The sequence below is a fragment of the Equus przewalskii genome, chromosome 18, assembly GCF_037783145.1.
Source record: "Equus przewalskii isolate Varuska chromosome 18, EquPr2, whole genome shotgun sequence".
NCBI classification, from domain to species: domain Eukaryota; kingdom Metazoa; phylum Chordata; class Mammalia; order Perissodactyla; family Equidae; genus Equus; species Equus przewalskii.
The window spans coordinates 13,143,122-13,155,195 of NC_091848.1; the positions used below are offsets into that span (position 1 = coordinate 13,143,122).

At 40.1% G+C, this 12,074-nt stretch overlaps 1 protein-coding gene across 33 annotated transcripts in view; it reads right to left on the reverse strand.

Annotated features, from left to right (window-relative positions):
* The window catches only part of TNIK (TRAF2 and NCK interacting kinase), a 383,771-nt gene that overhangs the window by 116,861 nt on the left and 254,836 nt on the right, over window positions 1-12,074 (reverse strand). For all 33 annotated transcript variants that reach the window (XM_070583121.1, XM_070583113.1, XM_070583127.1 and 30 more), the window contains 3 exons: window positions 11,927-12,037; window positions 8,479-8,569; window positions 6,452-6,582 (listed from right to left, as the gene is read on the reverse strand). In XM_070583121.1, coding sequence (XP_070439222.1) covers window positions 6,452-6,582; window positions 8,479-8,569; window positions 11,927-12,037 — 333 coding nt within the window. The remainder of the gene's footprint in view (window positions 1-6,451; window positions 6,583-8,478; window positions 8,570-11,926; window positions 12,038-12,074) is intronic.

Genomic DNA, 12,074 nt, shown 5'->3' on the forward strand with positions numbered 1-12,074 from the left:
CACTAAAGAAGACAACTCTTGTCCTTTCTCTTTGTTATATTTCAAGATGTATTCAAAGTTGTTGCTAAACACACACACAAGGTTTGCACAGCCCAGGATCATTTTTTTTGCTGGGGTTCCTTTGTTTTCCAAAAAGAACATTTATATTCCTAGCCATATATACCCAGAGCTGCTTGTAAGCTACGCTTAACTGCCCAGGATAGAAAGCAATAAATGTCCTTGATGGGCCTTGTTTAAGTCTTTGGATACATTAGCGAGTCCCAAAGACACTTCAGAACTTAAATACGGGAGAAAATGTTCCAGTTACAACTGGCAAGACAGATCACAGGAGACAAGAAAGGGAAGAGGGAGGGACAAGATGAGGAGAGAGGCAGGGAGAGATAAGTTTCCTTCGTGGTCATGGTGTGACTCATTTTGGCAGGAGCTGGGTAATTTGTTATTCCAGAGGTGTTATGCAGCCTGGCCCATGGCATGATTAATAGCCCAGTCCTGTGTGCATTACAAAAAGAACAGAGACAAATTCCAGTGCCTCTGAAAAGGCAGAGGCAAGCATACAACTTCTGGCTGGTGCAGGGCCAGCTGGCACAGGCAACCGGAACACGAGAGAGCATTCCTTCTGGGACTGAGCTGCCCAACACGTAAAGAAAAGTACACTTTCAGAAGGCCGAACTAACCACACAAAGAGAGAGAGGCAGCTGGACAGAGGAAGAGAGCCCGCATGCACCAAGAGGCAGGAAGAGCCCATGCTGTGTAGCCAGGCAGACCTAAGTTTGACTCTCAGCTCTGACATGACTAGCTCGATGACCTTGGGGAAAGCCACTCAACTCCTCTGAGCCCATTCCCTCACTTGGAACATGAAGAGAACACCTATCTTGCAGGTTTAATATGAGAATTCAATAAGATAATATATGCAAAGTACATAACACTGCAGTGCACATAGCGTATACTTCACAAATATTGGTGTGGAAAGACCTTGAGAATCAATTATCATTGGCTGGCAGTTCAACCAGCAAACCTGAGTCAGGTAAGGTGACAATGAGCTTACATATATACTGGTACTAAAAGAAGTCGCTGGGATGATGCAGGCGTAAACAGGAAGCTTAAGGGAAGCAAGGAGAAGAGGGGGTGTCCTTCCTCCTCCAGCCTTTCAGTCTCTCCCTCCTGGCAGAGCGTAATAAGAATCCAGATGTACAGGCAGAAACGGGGTTAGCCGAGTCCTACCCGCAGCATCCTAAAGCAGAAGGTAGCGAAGTAGTCGAGAGTTGACAACACCAGCTTCACGACGGGCACAGCTGGTACAGTGGATTCTACCAACTTCCAAAGACCAGAAAATAGTCTTCTACTGTGTAACTTATTTGTTATTCTCTTTTTGGAAATGTTCTAGCTGGACAAAGGAAATTGAATTTATTGTGTGGTCCCTAAGGGCAGCACCTACATCTAGAGGCAGAAGTTACAGAGAAGCAGATTCTGGCTCCACATATGCAAACAAGTAGAGGTGTGGGGTTTAAGTTATGAGGTTTAAATTGTACGATATTGCTACATTTTTTTAGGTCAAAAATGGCCCCAAATAGCAGTACCTTCATGTGACACACAAACACCAATATTAACTATCATATACTGAGTACTTACCAAGTGTTAGGCACTGAATTAATTCCTTTATATATGTTGGCTCACTTTATTCTAACATAACCTTGTAATATACAATTTATCATTCTCATTTTATAAAGCTCAGAAAGGTTAAATAACTTCCCTAAGGTAATACAGCAAACAGGAAGCAAAGTCTACATTTTAAACCAGTCCTGCCCCACTTCAAAAGCCTGACTCTTATTCACTGAGTCAAACACTTACATGCTACCTTACATATACATGGAACCCAGGTGGCGAGTTCAGGGTCACTGAGGATGCTCCAGAACAGGTCGTTATTAATAATCCCATTTCACACATAAAACAAACTGAGGCAGAAATCTTTAGTCTCTGTTCATCTACATTTGTTATCTGACCAAAGGAAAAACATTAGAAGAATAGCTTATTCTCTTTGCCTGGGGATTGCCTGTAGCCTAGAGGAGGTGCTGGTGTGTCAGATGAAGGAACCTTATGAGATGGGTATGAACATGGTGCCACAAGAAAAACGTTGCATAGCAGCTTCAGCTTTCCACTGGTGATAATGACATGGTCTCTGTGCCATCCCTCCCTTCTTCCAAATAGGACAGGACCTTTACCTGAACCTCAGGAGACAGAGGCCAGGCCTTGTTTGAGAGTATAAATCTCAGGCTGCACTCCACGTACTGTCCTCTCAGAGGACACCCTGCACGCATCTTGGTGACTCCCTGACCAGTCAGGCTGCTCATTTCATCCCCAGCTAAGCCTCAGCTAGACTAGCTCTTTCCGTGCTGCCTGAATAAAGCCAATTATCTGTAACACAGGGAAACGAGGACTTGCTCTACAGCCAGAGCACAACATTCATCCCAACCCTGGAGGAGACACCTACATCTGAAAAGGATCCACAGCACCTGTGTGCAGTCTCATGGACAGAGTTTAGGTGAATAATACACAATAGCACAGATCCGGCTGGAGGACGGAGGCTGGGGGTTGAGGGGATATGCATTTCACTGTACTTCTCTTACTTTACTAATTTAATATAAAAGCAAGGCCAGTTTATGATTTAAAAAAAGGACAGGACAGAAAGATATATAAAATAAAAATTTTAAGTTCTCCATCCACATGCCATACCCCATATCCTCTACCCCATATCCATGGGGTAGAGGAGAATAAGACTGTATTATGTGCGCTATACTCTAAGTTGCTCTTAGCACCAACACTCCATCTTGGGATGTGTGCAACGTCAACATCCACGCTGCCCATTGCTGCCATGGCTGCATAGTGTTCCACTGGACAGCTGCTCCCGGCGTTATTCACCCGGTGCCCTACGGATGGGGATGTGGCCTCAGGGAACTTCCCCTAGTGAGTGGCTCTGTTAAAGCAAGAAATCCACAGGACTATAAAACACTTGACAAATCCCACTCAACTGAAACGAAATTCAAATTTTTAAAAATAACAATTTAAACAGCCTAGGAATTTTGAACAGTTTTATTAATTTCAAATCTTTGAACGCTTATTATTAAATGAGAAAGCTTTCATTATTGCCCCACATACTTATCAGGGAAAAGAAACCTTTCCTTTTGTTTGAAGTGTTTTGACAGAATTTCTGAAAACAAGAAAGGAAGGGCCTCCAGGGTAACGTGCACACGCGGGCGGATGGGAGCCTGGCGCTGCTCCGGGATGGGGGTGATCTTCAGTCTGGTACTTACTGTGCCCGGCAGATATCAGACGAAACCAGATTGCAATAAAAAGCATGAGCTCTTCAGAGAGAGGCCCTTTCCTACAGAGGCCCTTATTTTATTGAATTGCTGTCGTTTTTGGAAAAATGTATAGCAGTCTTTCAAGACAAATTAAATAATACATAATCAAATAATAAAACCAAACTAAACTCTTCTCTTTTGCATTTTGTTTTCATTAAAGGAAGGACTTTTGTGGAATCTAACACAGCCCAGTGGCCTTCAAGTCATGGTTTACTCTAAACATGCCCTCTAGGCTGGCAGTGTCTCATGCTCGTTAGAGCCTGAACTGTTGACATCAGGGTCTGAGGCAGGATACAGCTGGGTCACACAGACTACCAAACACACAGGACCAAACCTCTGAACGTCAATGGGGTTGCAAATGAACCTTCCGTGTTGAGAACTGTACGTACAGATCCGGCACGGTTAATTCCTTACACACAGTGAGTACTTAACAAATACATGCTGAGTGAATGAAAGTCAACGTACTGTTGTTTTCTCCTAGTGACAGACCACATTCCTAAGAATAGCGAGCAGCAAAAAGGGTAAGATCTGGTGCCAAGAAAGAAGTAGAAAGATTATATTTACAGAATAGATTCTTCTCTGGTCCACAGTAAAACTGTGAAGTGGTTGAAAGGAATCTTTAAAGAACCCCCAAACCTTCCTTTCTGCCTGATCTTCCTAATTTGCCCTTTTGCCATGCTCCTTTTTTTTTTCGCTTGAGGAAGATTAGCCCTGAGCTAACATCTGTGCCAATCTTCCTGTATTTTCTATGTGGTTTGCCACCTCAGCATGGCTGATGAGTGGTGTAGGTCTGTGCCCAGGATCCGAACCCGTGAACCCGGGCTGCGGAAGTGGAGTGCGCCGCACTTAACCACTACACCAGAGGGCCGGCCCCTGTCATGTCCCCTCTTTACCCATGTCAAGTGACCAGTGAAGCTCATGTTCTTGCCATGACTTCTTCCTCCTCCTGTACAATCTTCCTCCTCCTACACTCGTAAAAATTAAGTCACACTAAGGTCTAAATGACTGATACAGTTGAACCTATTCTCTCATCAGGATTTTTTATTTTTTAATAAAAAACATGGAAATTAATCTTCAATTTATTAACGTCTCAGGATACTTTTATAGTCACATGGATCTTATAGTACATCTGACATGACCATGTGCAACATGATGCCCTGTGGTTACTCACCCACCAGGGCTTTGTCCACACCTAGAATTATGCATTGGGCTCAAAACTTTTTCACTGATCCCCAACTATATTCCTTAGCCATAAATTGAGGAAAGAGGACCAAGATATCAGTTTAATGCCAAGCTTTGGCTGCCAGAAGGAAGTCCTCTTCCAGTTACTCTACGGAAAAAACTAAGTCACAGGGGTCTACTTTATGTCACAGAAAAGAAATCCCATACACAGTACAGCCAGTCAAAATACTTAAAAGGCTAAGCTAAGGGTAAACATTTGAAACACGCTGATTCTCTCTGGTATGTTATCAAGTCATCTAAAATATCTGCAGCCCAGGTGGAGCACTTGTCAAGTGTAACTATTGTTTGAAGAATTGCTTATAGCCAATTACGATACACATACCTGGTCTGGGACATATATTTTGTAGTGGCTTCTCTGAAGGGATTTGCAAAATAAACTATTTAAATGCGTTTATCATTAGCAGTTTAAATAAATGACATTTATTTTGTCAAGAGATTAATTTTTAACTTGGCAGCTGTTTTCGGACAGATTGTTGTCAGGTTATCACAGTGACAAACTTTGGAAGAAGAGGACATTTACAGGAGATTTTGTTTTTAGACCTTCAAGCTTGCGTCTCTCCAAAGAGGCAAATAATTTTGTCGATGTCCTGAGCCACTGGGTCCCAAAGACACTGCAATGTTTGCATCTTTGTGACCTGATTTCAATAATAACCCCACATGTTGAGAACTAAAAATGTTCTTCAAAAGAGGAATTCTTCAAATATATCTACAGAGGCTGTTTTGTTGGTAAACAGGAGGTGGATATAGCAGCACGTCATAGAGGAACAGGGCAATATATTGGGGAGAGCTCTGAACAAAGATTGGGAGATGTGGGTTTAAGTCTCAGCTCCGAGAAGACCACTAACTGGGTGTGCACTTGCAAAGGCCTCGGGCGTCAGTGTCCTTGTCTGGAAGATGAGGCTGCTTGGAGATGATCTCTAAAGTCCTTTGGCGGAAAGTCCATGCGCCTATGAAACCAGACTAGGTAGGTATCAGGTTTTGCCCCCATTGTCCTGTAGTCTACATAAAGATCACACGGTGGCTCTCCCTCTACTGCACAGTCTACAAACACACAGATCCTACATCCCACTTACTTCCAATTTTAATGTCTCAACTTTCAGTGACAATTCATGACAACAGTGTCACCTGACATTGCAGCTATCCACGGGACAGTAACCCCAAATTATGTTGGAATCCTGTCTAGCAGAATGGAAGAGGAGGGCTTCCTGGGAAGGGGGCAGCTCTCACCTCTCTACTTAACAGTGTTTGAATTTAGTGGCAAATTTCCAGTTTATGAGACAAATAACAAGCCACAAATCAAGTTCTATGAAACGCCAGGACAGGCACAGAAACACCATAAAGTAGCCACCAACATCCAATTTGGCTCTCTCTCACTGAAAAGAAACTCCAATAAGTAAACTCTGAGCAATGTAGAAATGAGTAAGTCAGATTATTTTTAATCAGAAAAAGAAGACCCAAGACAACAAATTCATATCTTGGTTTATTTTAACATAAAGAGCTCTCAGAATATATACACTTTGCCGAAAATCTAACCAAACCTATACCTATAACCAAAACTCCAACTATAACCAAAATAGAAACCTATTTTCTAATAAGAAGCGAGAGTAAGTTCGAAATATAGAAAATGGTTTAAAGATTGTTTACAAATAGGCAATCAGATATGATGGGTGAATTGATGAAAAAAATTCTCACTTGAATTATCATTTCAAATTCAAATAATGTTTTCCAGTTCTCCCTTTGGATTACATGAATTGTAAGCCCAAAGACATGTGAGAATTCTCTGACCACAAGATGCAGGGTGAGATGTTAGAAATGGTTTTGAAACATAATAAGGAAGGAAGAAGTCATACCTTGAAATCATATGTGGCATCCGGGTTTTCGTCACAGGCGATAACTTCTGGTGCCATCCAGTAGGGAGTCCCAATGAAGGTATTCCTCCTGCCCACTGTTCGATCAAGCTGGGCACTGACCCCAAAGTCCACTATTTAAGAGAAGACAAATGAATAAAGTCTACAATTTTATATGGCGATAAAATGAATGTATATTTTGTATTATGGTAAAACGCACATCACATAAAATTTACCATTTTAATCATTTTTAAGCGTACAGTTCTGTGGCATTAAGTACATTCACATCATTGTGCAACCATCACCACCATCCACCTCTAGAACTTTTTCATCTTCCTCAACTGAAACTCCGTATCCAGTAAACAATAACTCCCCATTCTCCCATCCCCCCAGCCCCTGGCAAGCACTGCTCTATTTCCTGTTTCTATGAGTCTGACCACTATAGGTACCTCATATAAGTGAATCATATAGCATTTGTCTTTTTGTGACTAGCTTAGTTCACTTAGCATAATGTCCTCAAGGTTAATCCATGTTACAGCATGTGTCAAAATTTCTTTCCTTTTTAAGGCTGCATAATATTCCATCATATGTAGGTGCCACATTTTCTTTACCCGTTCATCTATCAATGGGCACTTGGGTTGCATCTTCCTTTTTGCTATTGTGAATGCGTATTTCTAAACTGCATATATAAATGGATCAAGTGTATCAAGTGTCCCAATGAGGACAGCACAAAGTGTTATATTTGGTTACACCAAGCCTTCACGGGGACTAAAACTAGGTGTTAAATAAAAGGCAAGCTTGCTTGCCATAAAGGGTAGTATTTAGGGGATACAAAGGAAGCAGTTAAGAGCTAAGTTTCTGGAGTCAGACTGCTTAAGTTTGTATCCCATTTCTGCCACTTACTAGTGATGAGACCTAGGGCTGGTAGATCAACCTCTTTGAGCTTTGGTTTCCTCATCTAGAAAATGAGCATGATGAGCATGGTCGACATAGAGTTGCTATGATGATGAAATGAGATAATCTTCGTAAGTGTCTTGTACAACGCCTGGCATATACTATTCTCTCAACAAGTAACTGTTAATTAGAGATGAGTGAATATTCTGAGGACAGCTTATCTAGTCAGTACATACATAAGTGCTTTCCCTACATAATGAATGCTTTTGTTTTAAAAGGGGGTATTCATGAGAGGTAAGTCTCACCCCAAATGCTAACTAAGGAAAAATGGAAATTATATATTTTAACAGAAAGGCCAGAGCAAATGTTTGGGATATATACATAGGAGATACCTAAATCTCTTTGAAAATAAACAATCATATGGCCAGTAATTCTATTCTAGATGACAAATTGCATATCCTATGGGATATTTGTCAATTCATACTCTTACTCATATACACCAAGCAGGCAAATGCATGTGGAGATTCTCTTCTTCATCTGGACAATCCCAGACTTACTGTGGGAGGGCACCAGAGAAAAGGATTCCCTCACTGATAACTGGGTAAATGGAAGTGGGACAATTGGTAGGCATATACAGTAGAATACTGAGCATCCATTTTGTACAGGTGCCCTACGTGATAATGAAATCAATGTAAATATAACTTAAAATATATGGGAATATAGCAGGAATTCATTATCCTAAGAACGTCTAACTGTGGATATTTTCAATTAAAAAAAGTGGGTCAGCATTGTTCTGTCAAAGCAGCAACAATGTAAACAAATACTAAGATAGAGGAAACCATCAAGGCCAGTCACTTCTAATGTAAAGGGTCTTTACTAAAAAAAAAATCTCAATTATTTCTATATGCTGATTAAGCACGTGGTTCTGTTTACTATACTGTATACCAATTCACTCCTCAAAATACTTTTAAAAAATGTTTTTGAAATAGACAAAGAAACATTTTCCTCTTCATTTTTAGTACAACCTTCAAATCCACAGTGATAAATTTACATTCATTAAAAAAAAAAAACCAACCAGCTGCTGAAATAATTCTATCAATTCCTGGTTTCCCAGGCTCACTGGATTCTGTTCTTACCTAGTTTAACTTCTGCGTTCTCAGTCAGCAAGACATTCTGCCCTTTAATATCTCGATGAATCACTTTATGCTGGTGCAGGTGACTCAGCCCCTGGAGCGATGGAGGGTTGAGAAGGGTTATTAGGAACATAAGCCAAGATGCAGATAAACTCTTTGGGATGTTAATGATCCAAAAAAGATGTGAAGTCACCCAGAGACACTTTCATTATTACATTCACATCTTTCACGTGCTCAGCATGCTGCTCTAAACTGCAGGTAATTGATCAATATAAACTGAAATGCAGAGGCAGTCCTTGCAGTGCACGGGGCTGTGTTAAATGAACTGCTTGCATATCAGCTCTGATCTCAGGTACCTTGGACCCACACAAACGATGATAGGATCCTGGCATGTACGAGTTTCAGTTCACAGTGCTGTGGAATGCGAGGATTGCCTATACTCACTAGGTTGTAAGAGGACCATCTACAGAGTCTCTCTACAGAAAACTAACGTGATTCAACTGAATCCTCCACTTTCTTGGGAGCAATATGTAAATTCAAAAGTTAAATTTTAAAGTTAAAAGTTACCTTATGTTATACAATTTTAATTAAGCACAATAAAGTATTCTCAGACCAGCCAAGAGACTTCCCATTGGCTATAGGCACTGGGGCTCACAGTAAAGAAAACAATTTCTATTTCATTTGTTGGCATTCATAGCTATCATTTTTAGTGCTTTATGGTATTTGTGACTTTGTGTTCATCATATGAAATAATTATTCAGTGACATCCAAATCTGATTTGTTCCATTTCTCCATGAATTACTCTAATTTTGGCTGCTTTATGATATGAGTTCTAAAACCTACAGACTTGCTCTGAGGTAGTCACATATTTCTCAGATAATCGAACCGAAAATAATCTAAAATTGGAGGCTTAAAGGAAATTATGTTATGCTTACACTTGTTCATTAAAGATATTGGATACTCGAGTGTTGTTATTCTATTATTTATGATTCTCTGTACTTTTAATTTTTCTCTACAACAGCAAAACCATGGTATGAAAGATGTGATTGACCCAAAAAGAAATGAAACTATCTAAATTCCCTTGTTGAAAAATTCAGCATGAGAATCTGGATGCCCAAAAAGATCCATGCATATGTTTAGGAATATCGGTAAACATAAACTGTGTGACAGTTTGAAGCACTGGTTTGGGTCTTAAAAAATTACCTTTCTTATCTAGTCAGTTTGGCTCAAGGCAGGCATCAAGCAGATTAAAACGTATGGTTTTCCAAGCATATTAACACCCCATGAATCCTTAAAAAAGGGACTGAAGATCTCTTTCCCTCCTTCACCACCAAAATGGTTGGAGGCAGATACCAGGGCACAAGTGAGCCACAAGTTGTATTTAATGAGATCATATGATACATGGAGGGTGTCATCTCTGAAACTACTTGTGATTAAATGTCCCTTCCAATGAGTCATCTTATCTCAAATGCCAGTATCATTTGGGAAAATGTATTGGAAGAAGGAAGAAATCACTGTTTTCCCACATTTTAAAACCAGGAATTGAAAGACACTCATGAAGTGAACCAGTCTGCTGCTTCTAGAGCCCTGGAGATCCCACGACCAATCCCCTCAGGGTCACCCAGCAGTGCAGAAAGGGTGTTGGCAGAGCCAGCCCTGCAGACCCAACGGATTCTTGGCACCCACTTAGTAGTCTGGATGACTAAATAATCCATCATGCTTTCTGTGAAGGAGTAAAATTCTAAGTCAGAAATTCAAATTAAGTTTTACACAATGGCACCTCAATATTTGGAGATAAATGTCAGATTTGACAGAGATCAGCAGCCATAGGTCCGTGATACCCCCTCCAATTTTGTTTTGCGTTCCGTTTGAGAAATCTTTTTGCCCACTCCAAGCCATGCAGGTATTATCTTGCGTTTTCTCTAAAGAGCTTTATTTTTTATATCTTTCACATTTATATCTATAATCCAGCTGGAATTAGTTTTTGAATGTGGTACAAAACAGATGTCCAGCTTCAGGTTTTCATGACTACTCAACTGGCCAAGCACTAATTATTGAGAAGAGCTCCCTTTCCCCTTGTGCTGCAGCACCTCCTCTGTCATAAATCAGGTGTCCACAGGAAGTGGGTCTGTGCTGGACTCTCAATTCTGTTTCCTTGCCCATTTGTCTATTCTTGTGACAATACTACTCTGTCTTAATGACTTAGCAGCTTTATAGTAAGTGCAGATAACTTGCAGCATAAACACTTCAACTTTGTTCTTCGAGATTGACTTGGTTATTCCTGGCCCCTTGCGCATTTCCAAATTAATGTTTTAAAAATCAATTTGTCAATATCCAGATATACCTAGAGGGATTTTGATAGGGAGTACAATGAAACCATGGATCAAATTTGGGACAACTAACATTTTTACAGTTTTGTGTATTCTAATTTGTGAAATGGCATATACCTCCATTTATTAAGGTCTCCTCTAGTGTCAGTAATGGTTTGTAGTTTTTAGTGTAAAAGTTTTTTACGTTTATGTAAATTTATTTCTACGTATTTGACTTTTTATGCTATCATAGGTGTTATCATTCTAAAATTTCATTTTCTATTTGTTTTTTTGCCTAACGTGGTTTGAATTAAATGAATAAACATCATTTTTTTAATGCCTTCCTCCCATCCATCTATCCACCCATCCATAGCACGTAATCCCTCTCTCAAAAGCATATCTTGGACACATCGTGAAAACAGTTTTAATTTTTGTTCCTTTATATTAAGAAAGCAGAGCTTACAAATAAGTAACGATTGACAAGCAGATCTAGTAAGAACGCTCAGCGAACATACAGTAGCCTCAATATAGTAGCAAGAGATAAACTATTCTGAATGAACCAAAATATGACCAGTTACATTCTCCCCCCTGAACTGACCTCAGCAAACATGACACTATTGTCCAGATTGCCAATTATGGGATTTGTGGCCAAAACCAGGGGAAAAGGCACAGTCTTATCCAGCTATTTTGATTGATTTCAGTGATTTTATAAAAAAAAATATTTTTTTAATGTAAAATCAGTTAAATTAGATTATATATGCTGACATGGCTAAAGTCACACAATCTTTAAATTAATTGTAAATTTTCATAAATGAAAAATTCAAATGAGTGATCAAAATATCTCTAAAAAATCCATTTCCTAAATGGAACACTATCTCTAGGATCTAAAATCTGATTTCTAATTGGAAGCACCATTGGAAATGAATCCCTTGTTGAGGGAAATCATCCAGTGTTAACCTTCCCAGTGAGAGTGCACACGGCCTATTCGGAATGGCTCTCACTTCCGTTAGAGCAGACCACAACAAACTACCACCAGCACTGTTAGAATAAAGCTTTAACGAGGTTTCCAGTAAGTTGATGAATTTCAGCGGAAGGTTAGTACAAAGGTCAACACCTCCCAAGATTCCCATCTTGTCACTTACTCGCAAGATCTCCCTGCAGATGTATGCGATCCACTCCTCCTTCAACGTATTACCTTTCGTGTTCTTGATGAGGTCAGTGACAGAGCCAGCGCCACAAAACTCCATGACCAACTGGCAAAGGAAGCAAACATGCCATTGTTATAATTAC